Raw genomic sequence first — 13873 nt, 5'->3', positions numbered from 1 at the left:
TCTCGATCTTGAGGTCATGCATTCAAGCCCCTGGTGGGCGTACACCTTACAATCAATCAATCAATAATAAATAATAATAAATAAAAGATAATAAATAGTAAATAAATAAAAAGTAAAATTGGCCTTCCTCCTAGAAATCACAGAAAGTCAGTGGGTAAATGAAATTACTAACATTGGTTTTAGGCAAAAGAAAAAGGCTTAGAGATAGAAACAAAGCAACTGAGGTAGAAGTTTCTTGGAGAAGTAGGGAGGAAGGGAGTTATAAATTCAAACTAGCTTGAAAGAAAATCTGAATGGAAAATGAAAGTAATCTTGGGGCACCTGGGTGGCTCAGTCAGTTAAGCATCCAGCTCTTGATTTCGGCTCAGGTCATGATTGCAGGGTCGTGGGGTCAAGCCTTATATCCAACTCCATGCTAGAAGGGGAGACTGCTTGAGATCCTCTCTCTCCCTCTCCCGCCGCCCCTCTCTCCACTCACAGAAGTGTGTGCTCTCTCTCTCTCTCAAATAAGTAAACAAATCTTTTTTTTTTAAGATTTTATTTATTTATTTGACAGAGAGAGATCACAAGTAGGCAGAGAGGCAGGCAGAGAGAGAGAGAGGATGAAGCAGGCCAAGCAGAGAGCCCGATACGGGACTCAATCCCAGGACCCTGAGATCATGACCTGAGCCGAAGGCAGAGGCTTAACCCACTGAGCCACCCAGGTGCCCCCTAATTTTAAAATCTTTTTAAAAAGAAAAAAAGAGAAGTAAAAGGAATCTTGAACCCCTGAAATACTCATTGATAAATGTGGTGTATAATAGGAGTGCAGACGTGCAAGCCAGGGCTACCTAAAACCCAGGGAAAGCCAGGCTCTGCAGGTACCCCTACTTTCATGTCTCCAAATCCCAAACTCTTTGTACTACTCTACACCGTCTATAAAAATTTTCATATGACAGCCTATGACCTGCACACAGGTATCCTGTGATCAGTGAAAGGGGACAAAATGGTGGCTATCGGAGCAACATCAAAATGAGGGAACATCATGAACGAGTTAAATACTGTTGCTCTTTCAAACCACTGTTCTTCCCATGTTCAAAATTTATTGGTAAGAATAAAGGACATTAAATTTCTATTAGTGAAAACATATGCGTTTGGAACCCCGCCCTGGCTGGCCTTTAGCTCCTTCTCTAAGCTTCGCAAAGAAAACTTCTGTTGACACAAGAGCAGTCTTAAGCAAGACATGATTTCAGGGAAGAAGGAAGATGGGCTTCCTGCCATGACCCACACCACTGTGTTCCGTCTGTTCAGCTGCTAGCTCCCCCCACCCCTCCCCCTCCAGGGCTCAGCATCTGCTGCTCGGTTATTCTCCACGTCCTGCCTCACCAAATGTCTCTCTCCCCTAATGGAGAGAAATTTAGTCCCGCCCCTGACCTTGCTTGCCGCTCCCGCCCCCTCTTCTCTCTTCTCTTCTCTGTATGTCAAAAACCGTAACATACAGCTAAAGTCTGGAAACAAAACAAATGAAAAGTCTTCAATTTCCAGAGGCACCTGCCTTGAAAATAACGGGAGGGGGAGTTAAATAGCAAGATTTTTTTTTTTTTTTGGTCTGCCGCATATTTAAAACCAAGATAATCTATTTACTCCACGTATTTGAGAGACTTGAATGCCCAGTGCCTCGCCAATGACTTGAAGAGAAGAAAGCTGGACTGTATGCTGTAAACCAGACTTAATCTAGTGATGTTTTAGGACTTCTTATCATTAAGGACGTCAGACAGCTGCCCGCTCAGACTTCCCTTTAGCCGATGCTTAGGTACACTTCCTTTCTTCCTCCTGAAATTTTTCATATGCTTATGAAGTAAGGGTGAAAATATTGCCTTTTTTTAAAGTTCATGGAGATATAAATCAAATCCCCCTCTTTCTGCATACTAGCAATTAGGAGGACAGAAGTAAGGGATGAAGTTCAGGTGGCCCCCCTGGAGCAGAACTCCAAAGAGGTTTTTTTTGACCCATGGACTAACCCACACTATGGGAGAATGGGGTGCTAGGACGCAAGCAGATTTAGAACTTTACTCAAAAGCTAACGGTAGTTCTCATCCCCAAGGGCAATTGGAAGTGGTGGCAGGCACCTATTTGGTTGTCAAAATGACTAAGGGTCCCTTCGGGCATCTGATGGACAGGGGTCAGGGATGCTAGAGGACCAGTGATCCAGGGATGCAGGCACAGTAAAGCATTGTATTGTCTGAAATCCCCGGAGTGCCCCGCCTCAGGAACTGTGGTTGAACATCCTGATGCTGGCTGCAGATTGACTCCTCAAGTGGAGGCTGGGCTAAGGGCTCAGGAAGCAGACAGAAAAAGATTTAGGGAAAACAGCCTTATTGCCTCCTACTCTGTGGGACAGTGACCCAGCATTACATAGCAGAGGAGACACTCATTCTAGAGCACTGGTGTTCATTTGAGTCATGTGTCACTGGGGGGCCATGAAAGCAATTAAGTGAGTCACATCAGGAATCTTTAGAAGTTGAATAGAGTAAAAGCAAATTGAGGATAACAGAGTGTATCCCAGTAGTATAGATAAGTATTTCATATTGAGTGTGTGCGTGCATGTGTGTTTACCAGCAAAAGATGTAAGATGTATTTTGTACTGTGGGTCCCTGTAAAAATATTTGGTAGACCCTTACCTAGGAGTCCTGCTCTTGTTCACGGTCCTTTAAGCACTTGAAGGGAACACAATAGCCTGAAATGACCTTGTAACAAGGTTTGCAGCCACACCTTTTCAAAGATTCTGTTGTAAATGGTTAAAGGAGCATGACTGATAAAATAAACTTCGTTTGTTGGTGACTCAGTCAGTTAAGCATCTGCCTTCAGCTCAGGTCATCCTGGGATCGAGTCCGCATCAGGCTCCCTGCTTAGTGGAGAGCCTACCTCTCCCTCTGCCTGCTACTCCCCCTGCTTGTGCTCTCTCTCTCTCTGTCAAATAAATAAATAAATACTTTTAAAAAAAAATTTTTAATTAACTTTGTTAAATATTTAGGGGATTCTTTTCACTTCTGTCTCTGATTGCATATTTGCATATTTTTTGAGAAGATCTAATTCACTCTTTAAAAGTGTATACTTTAGTGGTTCTTAGTATATTCACAAAATAGTGAAACCATAACGTCCATAGGCCTAGAACATTCACCCTAAAAAGAAACCTGAGAGAAAATGTTTTCAAATTATCTTGTGAGTTTTATCATGCAAATAACGTTTCACTTCAAAATACCAAGACCTATACCCGTTAACAGTTACTACCTGTTCTCCCCTACAGCAGAACAATTATTAATCTACTTCCTGGCCAAACCGATTTGCCTGTTGTGGATATTTCATATGAATGGAATCACACAGTATGTGGTCTGTTATGACTGGCTTCTTTCTCTTAATAAAGTGTTTTTTTGTTTGTTTTTCTTTTTAAAAGATTTTACTTATTTATTTGACAGACAGAGATCACAAGTAGGCAGAGAGGCAGGCAGAGAGAGAGAGAGAGAGGAGGAAGCAGGCTCCCTGCCGAGCAGAGAGCCGGACACGGGACTCGATCCCTGGACCCTGAGATCATAATCTGAGCCAAAGGCAGAGGCCTAGGCCACTGAGCCACCTAGGCACCCTAGTAGTGTTTTTAAGGTTCGTCCATGTTTTAGCCTGAGTCAGTACTTCATTCCTCTTTATTGACAAATAACATTCCATTGTATGGATATACCACCTTTTATCTATCCCTTCATCTGTTAATCAAATTATGAGTTGTTTCCTCTTTTGGGGTATTATGAATAATTCTGTGAACATTCATGTACACATTTTTGTGCGGACATAGGTCCTCCATTCTCTTGGATATATACCTAAGAGCAGAATTTCTAGGTCATATGGTAAGTCCATCTTTAACTTTTGAAGAACTACCAAAATGTTTTCTAAGTGAGTATACCATTTTACATTCCCACCAGCAAGGTATGAATTGGGAAAATGTCTATTCAAATCTTTTGCCATATTTGATTGGGCTACCTTTATTTTTGAGATGCACGAGTTCTTTATATCCCTCATTTGATGATAATTTGCAAATGTTTTCTCCCCTTCTCTGGGTTGTCTTTTTATTTCATTAGTAATGTCCTTCGAAGCACAACGGTTTTTTTTTATGAAGTCCAGTTTATTTTTTCTTTTATCACTAGTACATTTGGTGTCATATGTAAGAACCCATTGCCTAATCGAAAGGGACAAAGATATATGCCTAGGTTTTCTTTCAAAAGTTTAATAGTTTTAGCTCCTACATTTAATTCTTTGATCTCTTTTGAGTTAATTTTTCTTTATGGTGTGAGGTAGGGGTCTGACTTCTTTCTTGTAAATGTGGATTTCCAGTTATCCCAGAATCATCTGTTGAAAAGACAATGCTTTCCCTATTGAAATGTATTGGTGCCTACATTACATCTTAAGAACAGCTAAGTACAGCTTTGGAGAACAAATATTACAAAAGCTAAATTTACCTGCAAGCTGAGTTTCCTTTAACATTCTCTGTCCTTTGTTTCTTCCTAAGGGAAATGTGGAAAATTAATCTTTCCAATACATGTGTTTCAAGGTGTGTGTGAAGGGCGGAGATAAAAAAAAAAACAGCAAAATAAAAAGTAATCATTTCATAAATTCCTTTCCAGGATGTAATTTCACATAGAACGAAGCTGAATAAGAAAAAAGGTGGAGAAATGCAAATACTGAATAACACTGACAACCAGGGAATTAAAAGTTTGAGTAAAGAGAGGAGAAAAACACTAGAAACCTACCAGCAGCTGTTTTATCTTTTACAGGTAAGAATAGTTGCTTTCACTAAAAGCTTTGGATTGAGACTATATTCCTTGGCAGTGGTTTATAATGGATCTTTTCCCAATGTAAAGTTGCAGTCATTGACATGTTTGAGCATGTACCCAGTGCTAAGTACTAAATACCCAGTGCTGTTCTGGGTGCTTCACACACATCATCTCTTTGCATTCTTCCTACTACCCTCGGAAAACTGTAATTATTCTTATTCCCATACTACAGATGAGAAAACTGAGATGCACCCAGTAAATGGTAAAGCAAGGGTATTGGAACCCAGGCAGTTTGACTTTGGAGCCCCTGCTTCTGAGACTATTATATTGCCATTATTTGCAGAGACAGGATAAAATAAGCAGATGCTGTTGGCCATGACAAAATTAAAATATGTGCCAAATGGATCTTTATCTGAACCAGCTGGCCCTTCTTTTGAGAAAAGAGCCAGAGTTTGAATTAGGGCAATAGGGCATCTTTTTTATTTCATTATTTTCATGGCATCACTACGATGTCAACGAACAGTCATTTTACACTGCTTCCAGGGTACAGGTGAGAACTAGTTAAGTTGAACTGCTTATGGTTGGACTGTGGTAGACCCAGTTACTGTTTTGGTTAATCACTGATTCACCTTATCTGCTCTACCAGCACATCCACTCAATCCCAAAAGAAAGTGAGTAAGCAAGTGTTAGTGATAAACAAAGCCTTCCCTTTGGCAGGAAAACTTTCCCCCAAAAGGTGGGTCAGCAGTTCTTCCTTGAGTCAGGTTTCGCTTTGTGTGGGGAGGCTGCTGCTGTTGGTGGTGACTCCCTCAAGGCCTGAAGTCCCTGAATCTTTCCTTGGGGACCACAGTGACATTAGGTATACATAGAACATATGACCCAAAGCATGAATGAAGTGTGGTTCGTCCCATGAGAGAAGTTACGTTAATTTTAGTACACATGAGAAGGCTCTGTCTGGAGGTAGAGTGGCGAGCAGGTGTAGTGCCACAGTTGGCCACGATGTGGCAGCATAGTAGGACAATGTCAAAACAGTATTGTTTGTAGAATCCATTGCTTAACTAACCCCAGCAAACTTCTCAGAAAGAAAGGGGGCTCCCACTGGGTCGGGAAGGGTTTTTGTCTACCTCAACTAGAATAGCAGTCATCTACCAGTTGGAAATTTAATCTTGGGCATTTATTCTTTTTTTTTTTTTTTTAAAGATTTTATTTATTTGTTTGACAGACTGAGATCACAAGTAGGCAGAGAGGCAGGCGGAGAGAAAGGGAAGCAGGCTCCCCGCTGAGCAGAGAGCCCAATGCGGGGCTCGATCCCAGGACCTGGGATCATGACCTGAGCCAAAGGCAGAGGCTTTAACCCACTGAGCCTCCCAGGCACCCCATTTATTCTTTTTGACATCCGTGAACCTCCCAAATGTGTGAGGCTTCTTTAGGATTTAGTTTCTAGTGTTAGATTTTGATAGAATTTGTGTCGTAAGGTGAGTGAAACTGTGGTCATTAGCCTAAGACTTGTATTTTTTACCTTGTTCTACATGTGTTGACCCATGAATGGAAAGGGTAAAAGCGCAGGAACATGTTGAGAATAACGCCACCGTTTTATTCCCCCAACAACCCCAAACTGCCAGTCCCAGAGCTCCACCGTTCCAGTGGCACCAAGTAAAGTGTCTCTTGAAATCATGTCATTTTCTTTACCTTTTCTCGGAGACATTAGCCTGAGCTCATTGGGGAAACTGCAGAAAAGCAAATGGTCTGGATTCCCTTGGCCTTTGAATGATGCCTTGGCAAGAAGTTAGAGCCAAGCACAGGTCCGCTGCTATAGGTTTTGCTTGGCGTTTGCCTCTGAAGTCTCAGCCTCCATGGAAAAGTGTTCAGGTCATCTGGGAGGCATGAGCAGTAGGCTTTTTAGCTTTAGTGTGGGTTTCCTTTCTCCTCATCCCATATGCTTCAGTGTGGGAAAAGAATCACTGCGGAACTGCAGAGAAAGCGTTGTCCTTAGCTAGGGCTTCACAGAGTTTCAGACAATCATGATGAGCTTGAAAGTAAACAGAAGTGGTGAGTTAAACTAGAATTCGGGTTTTCCTTCAAAACTTTACAGTCAAACTGCTTGGGTGTATTAAATGAACACTAGTTTCCATGTATGGAAAATTTTCTTTTCTCATCAGAAGGAAGATGAAGAATAGGGATATTTAATTTCTCTATGTAAATATTTTCCTCTACATCCTATATAGTTGTTGTCCTCCTCTAACCTCATCTGGTTGGGATAGCGACTAGAGAAAACCCATATTACATGAAGGGTGCTGGTGCATCTCAGGAATGCTAACCTCAGAAAAGCCCTCAGGACTGCTCTTTTTTAAATATTTATTTTATATTTATATTTATTTTTATTTTTTATATTTATTTTATATTTTTTAAATTATTGGGTTTTGCGGTCTCTCTTTTTTTCTGTCACTTTCTTCTACCATTTCATCTACCAGCTATCTTGACCTCACCCCTCCCTTCAGCATCCCTACTTCACTCCTACCTTCTCTCTCCTTGTAAAACCTCCTAGCATCGCACTGTCTCAGTGTAAACGTATGTAACACATTTACATGTAAACGTATCCTTTTCTTTTTTCTTTCTAGTCTCAGAATATGGGATGTACTTCCTTCTGTCTACTCATCAGTCTTTCTAGAAAAATCTATGTAGCTGGACTCTTGGATCATTATTGCCAGTCTCTTCAGATACTGGATTCTCTTGGCCAACCCCTCTCTCTTCTGTCTCTACAATAAATAGTAATATATAGCTTGAAATGGTTAACAGTATATAATGTACATAATATATTTCATAAATATAGAACAATAAACTTCAATCCTATTGTAATTTTATAACTTCCTCTAGTATTAATATTAGCTGACACCTTTTAAAGTTTTATTATGTGTCAGATACTCCACTATATGCTTTCAATATATTAAAGGGGAGAGGGTACTCCTCTCTGGTTTAATAATATATTAACATACAGTTTGGGGGGGGGGACTTTGTCCTTCTTCCCTCTTTTCTTTTAGACCAATCCTTTATACCTGGCCAAGCTGATTTTCCAGATGCCACAAAATAAGTCAACTAAATTTATGGACACTGTTATTTTCACACTATACAATTATGCTTCTAATCAGCGAGAAGAGTATCTACTCCTCAAGCTTTTCAAGACTGCTCTGGAGGAAGAAATAAAGTATGTATATAAGTATATATGTAAAAATATCAATGAATAAATCATTTTTGCGGCAGCTATCTCTGACTTACTAAAATACTGTTTAAATTATCCTTATAAGTTACTCATACATACTCAAGTATATCAAGTTGCTTAAGAAATTTCTACATCACTATTGGTATTTCCTGATACAGCTTTCTTGATAGCTTTTTTAGAGCTAATTTAGCTTTTGATTTTGCAAGTAAACAGCAACTTGAAAATCAAAAGCTTTTTTGAAAGTCAGTGGAAAAAATTTAAAATCCTGTGACTAATAAAGCTATAAACAGATGGGGATAACAGTCTCTGCCAAAAAGTTTTCTTTTACTTCTCACAGTAAAAGTTAGACTGACTTTTGCTTATTTATTTTCTGATTCAGTTACTGTTTTTTAAAAAAAAAATGTGCAAATACCTATATTAAAGGGGCCCAGAAAATACAGGGAAAATGTCCTTAGCCAACAAGATGGATCTCAACTGCTTTCCTAGATTCTTACAACTTGAGCTAGACTGGTTCCTGTGGATCTCTGAAGCATGTTAGCTAGGACCCTCTGCCCTCAGGGTGTCTGTAAGCCAGCCTCAGAAATAGGATATATGAGAAATAGGAATGTGTGCACTGAAATAAGTAAGTACTAATGAATGACACACACAGTGTAACAGATCAGAGGGATCGAGAGGAAAGTTCCAGGTACAAATGACATTGTAATAGCGATGTAACAGTGTAACAGGACAGACACAGCCGTACTTGTGGGGAACACAGAATACTGTATAAACTTGTCAAATCACTAAGCTATAACCCTGAAACTAATGTAATGTGTGTCAACTCTACTCAACAGATAAAATATAAGAAAGGGAGGGAGGTAGAAAAGTTCCAGTTGGGTCAGCCAATAAAGACTTCAGGGAGAGGAAGTAGTTGATCCAAATCCTTGAAGAATATCTACAGTTTTTTATAAGAAAAAAATGGAAAAGCGAAATAAGGCACACTGTTGACAGAAAGAGCATGGGCCAAAGTCTGCAAAAGACCGTAGGATCCTTCTGACCAAAATGAGATTTAACAAGTCACAAACAGGAGATGGAACTAGAAAGATCGGTCGGGCCAGAGTATGGGAGCCGCTAAGTCCAGACCCAAGTGCTGAGGCCCTTTTCACCTCCTTGGAAGGCCTGAAAGGTCTTCGAGCAGAGTATCGACATGTCCACGCTGGGTTTTTTAGAGGATTGATCTGCTGCTGTGTTTGGACAGAATAAATGAAAGCCGCCCAGTTCAGAGAAATGGGGGCATCAGAAGGAAAAAAAAATACAGTTTGGGTTTTTAACACAGTGAGTATGAGCTAGAGGTATAGAATGTGAGGGGGGGAATGTCCAGCCAAAGGTCAGAAATCCAAGACCAACTCCCAGGGAGGAGAGGTGGATTAGACACTGAGCTCAGAGGACAAGTTCCAAGGAGATGGTTAAGACTGCACGCCTGAGTGGGGTGTGAGGGTAGATCATGTAGAAAGACGTGAGAGCGAACAGTTCAAATGTGAGAAGAGGAACCAGCAAAGGAGACCAAGGGAATGACTGGGTGAGATGAGGACTGGAATACATCACTCTGAGACACTGAGGGGAAAGGGGGCGCAGAGAGAGCATCTGGTCATGTGGGAGGATGAGAGGCTGCACGGAGGTGAAAGGGAGGTCAATCAGGGAAGCTCACAGGAGCTGGCAATCAGCAGTCAGGAAGGACTCTCTCTGCCACTTGAGGTAGCCAGAAGCTTCCCTGTGGTGCATTTGAGCTCGATTTGAAGAAGTGGAGTCAGTTCATTGAGTCGAGAACATTGTTTTTGAAATTTGGTAACTGGATGGGACACAGTGACCCCCCTGGATTCTTCTTACTATCTGTCCACTTTCAGTCCCTTCCTGCCTTCTAGATCGAAATTAAAGCCGAGCACTTACTCTTACATTCTTTTTTTTTTTTTTTTAAGATTTTGTTTATTTATTTGACAGACAAAGATCACAAGTAGGCAGAGGGGGCGGGGGGGAAGCAGGCTCCCTGCTGAGCAGAGAGCCCGACGCGGGGCTCGATCCCAGGACTCTGGGATCATGACCTGAGCCAAAGGCAGAGGCTTAACCCACTGAGCCACCCAGGTGCCCCATTACTCTTACATTCTTGGGTCCCTCACATAATGAACACACATCTTACAAACGATTGCTTGCTTTTAAACCATGCCACCTTTGATTTTCATGGAGGAAGTGAAGCCCCACAAACTCCTTGCCCCCAGAGTGTACATAGGCTGTTTAAAACTCTACCCATAGAGGCAACCCATTTGTTCTGGTCTGGGCTTCTTTCAGATCAAAGGTGGATCAGGTACAGGACATAGTGACTGGAAACCCCACCGTCATCAAGATGGTCGTGAGCTTCAACAGGGGTGCCCGGGGACAGAACACGCTGCGCCAGCTCCTGGCTCCGGTGGTGAAAGAGATCCTGGACGACAAGTCCTTGGCCATCAACACGAGCCCCGTAGAGGTGTACAAGGCTTGGGTGAACCAACTGGAAACACAGACTGGAGAAGCCAGGTACCTGAGCCCGGAAGATGTTGGTTTTCAGTCATGTTTATGATCATTTTTACATGGTTATTATAAATACTCTTAAGCTCTCTTAAAAGAACAAAATTTGCTGTCCAGGGGCAGTTTTAAACCGAAGATGTTCCCTCCCTCTAACATATCCATTCTTGAACTCTCGCACATCTCTGTATGACATGGTATTTTCAACCTTCAGCACCATTTGATCCCCAAATTCACAACTTCTATAATTCTCTCCCTTGGTTATTCTTTGTGTGTTTCTGAACCTAGACCTGGAAATATTACAGACTTTCTCTTCACCTGATTTTTTTTTTTTTTTTTTTTTTTTTACGGTTACCAAGTCAGTAAGTTTCCTGTGTAAGCATTAGTAAGCCAGGTAGGATGGGCTTATCCTGGGTGGTAGTTGGTAGATCTAAGCAATCTCAGCTTTTAATCTTGTGCAAAAGGGTGCCTTGTGCAATCGTTAAGATACGCACAGAGAATTACGTGGATGGTTTTCCCAGCACTGCTTGTAAGAGCAAAAAGTTGGGGAAAGTCAAAATATTTAGCTGTGAGGAATTTGTTAAATAAATGTTTGTATAACACATAGTAGACTTAGTAAGTGTTTGGAATAGTGGTATAGAAATATTTTTATTGGCATGGAAAAAATGTGGTATAGTTTCCAGTTGCAGTTGGGTACAGTAAACCATTTTTGATTAAAATACGTATATGTGTCTATGATACGTAGATACACATACATGTAGGGTCCGTATGGAAAATGTGTATGTATCAACTTTATTATACCCATGTGTGTGTTAGGCCCGCATATATAGATGTGTAGCATAGGACCTAGAAAGTTATGCACCAAGATATAAAAGATGGTTGTCTTTGGGTTGGTATTGTATTCTTGATTGTAATATGCAATTTTTTCTGTAATGAACGTACTGCTTTTTTGTAATTAAAAAAAGGGGTGCCTGGGTGTCTCAGTGGGTTAAGCATCCAACTCTTTTTTTTTTAAGATTTTATTTATTTATTGGACAGAGAGACAGTGAGAGTGGGAGCACAAGCAGGGGGAGTGGGAGAGGGAGAAGCAGGCTTCCCGCAGAGCAGAGAACCTGATGTGGGGCTCCATGCGGGGCTCGATCCCAGGACCCTGGGATCATGACCTGAGCTGAAGGCAGACGCTTAACAACTGAGCCACCCTGGTGCCCCAGCATTCAACTCTGGATCTCAGCTCAGGTCTTGAGCCCAGATCTTGATCTTAGGTCTGTGAGTTCAAGCCCCATGTTGGGCTCCATGTTGGGGAACCTTCTTTAAGAAAGAGAGAAAATTAGATGAGTCTATATCACTTGAGTCGCCTCTTATTTTGCCAAGAGAGCCCCAAGAGAGCCTGTAGTCCCCCTCATCCACCAGTGGCAGAGGGACTGTCTGGGCACATGGGACTTCCCCTCAGCTGGCAAACATTTTGTCCCTGAGGTCAGTGGGTGACATCTGCTTCGCTGTACAAAGCTTGATTATAGAAACAGCTTGGCAAGGACACAAATGCTTGTCCCTAAGCCCTCAGTTAATTGAATGCCCTTGCTGTGTTTTCAGCAAGCTGCCTTATGACGTGACCACTGAACAAGCTCTAACATACCCAGAAGTGAAAAACAAACTGGAGGCATCCATTGAGAACCTGAGACGGGTCACCGACAAAGTCCTCAACTCTATCATTTCTTCCCTTGATCTCCTGCCGTAAGTTGTACACGTAGCGACTTGAACTTTCTTCCCGCAAGTTCTTGCAACACGATGGGACATAATTCCTCACAGTGGAGATAGGTGTTTTCCCTCGTGCTGTTTTAACACGATTTTAAAAGTTTGCCTGCATTTGCATTTGAAATTCTAACTGTTCTTCAAAGAGGGAACACTAAAAACAGTGCCCAGTGACGATCATCAGCAAAGGTCCTGTGATTCTGTTACCATCTCATTTTATGTTTAATTTTTTAAGAAAACTGCTCCGCTGAGGTTGATGAGAACAACTGCTTTGTGTTTCTTTCTCACTTAGCCTTTTCCCATTCTTTTCTTTTGTCATCTGTTCTGCATGTAGTTATGGATTGAGGTATATAGCGAAAGTACTGAAGAATTCGATCCATGAGAAATTTCCTGATGCCACAGAAGATGAGCTATTAAAGGTAGATTTTCGAGGGTCGTCTCTCCATAGCTTCTCTTGGGGGCATGAGCCAGAATAATTACCAGCATAGCGTTTTGTGAGATTTCTTCCCCCTCCATGTGACTGTTTGTAAAAAGCTGCAGATCTTCTGTTTTGAATGACTGTCAAGGTTATTGATGATGCTGAAGTTCCTTCAGAGATCTCTCACACATTATTGAGTTTCTTTATAGTAGTGCATGTGGGGGCAATGTGCTCTAATTAACCTAGGTTTCACCAAAAATAATTTGATTAACTATATTGGTAATGTGGGACTGTTTTGACCACCTTTACAGAACTCATTTTTAGGATTCAGATCAGAAAAGGATCTTTCTGGGGAAGCAGCAATGAATATTTACTTCAGTTTTTAACAGTCTAAAACCTTTGAGTTGTTTCTCTTAAAAACGGTCTTTTCCTCTGCATTCCTCCAGATTGTGGGGAACCTCCTGTACTACCGGTACATGAACCCAGCTATCGTGGCTCCTGACGGCTTCGATATCATCGACATGACCGCAGGAGGTCAGATCAATCCCGACCAAAGGAGAAACTTGGGGTCAGTGGCCAAAGTCCTTCAGCATGCGGCCTCCAACAAGCTGTTTGAAGGAGAGAACGAGCATCTCTCCTCTATGAACAATTATTTATCAGAGACCTATCAAGAGTTCAGGTGAGAGGAATCATTACTTGTGGAGAAACTTGTGAGATGATAAGAGTCCTGTGTGCTCTGTACCCAGAAGTGAAGTTGGGGATGAGGATTGGGAACCTCAGGGGACGGTGTGCATTTCTTCTTCTTGCCAACATGGCAGGAAAAGAACAGGCTGGGCCCCTTCTGTCTGGGGCTCCCCATGCCACCCCTGCTCCCCAGGGCCTCTGCTACCCTGAGTCATCCCCAGATGTTTGATTTCTCCTGTGGACAGAATGAAACCTTTATTCTTCCTGGTGTGCTACAGGCTTAGAGGACTTAAAATAAAAGTCAGAAGAGCTGATTTCTTCTTCATTGAACTTATGAAGAAGGTGTTTGGTTCCGTTTTCTTTAAGAATGGGTCCAGGGGCACCTGGGTGGCTCAGTGGGTTAAAGCCTCTGCCTTCGGCTCAGGTCATGATCTCAGGGTCCTGGGATCGAGCCCCAAATCGGGCTCTCTG

General features: G+C 41.8%; 1 protein-coding gene across 1 annotated transcript in view; it reads left to right on the top strand.

The window, feature by feature from the left end:
• The window catches only part of IQGAP2 (IQ motif containing GTPase activating protein 2), a 277799-nt gene that overhangs the window by 234726 nt on the left and 29200 nt on the right, over window positions 1–13873 (top strand). The window contains exons 22-27 of the mRNA XM_080804306.1: window positions 4650–4799; window positions 7838–8001; window positions 10339–10563; window positions 12142–12282; window positions 12635–12719; window positions 13165–13397. Coding sequence (XP_080660432.1) covers window positions 4650–4799; window positions 7838–8001; window positions 10339–10563; window positions 12142–12282; window positions 12635–12719; window positions 13165–13397 — 998 coding nt within the window. The remainder of the gene's footprint in view (window positions 1–4649; window positions 4800–7837; window positions 8002–10338; window positions 10564–12141; window positions 12283–12634; window positions 12720–13164; window positions 13398–13873) is intronic.

The sequence above is a fragment of the Martes martes genome (assembly GCF_963455335.1).
Source record: "Martes martes genome assembly, chromosome: 5".
Taxonomy (NCBI): Eukaryota; Metazoa; Chordata; class Mammalia; order Carnivora; family Mustelidae; genus Martes; species Martes martes.
The sequence above is the reverse complement of the archived record's forward strand: the minus strand, read 5'-3'. Positions and strand labels throughout refer to the sequence as shown.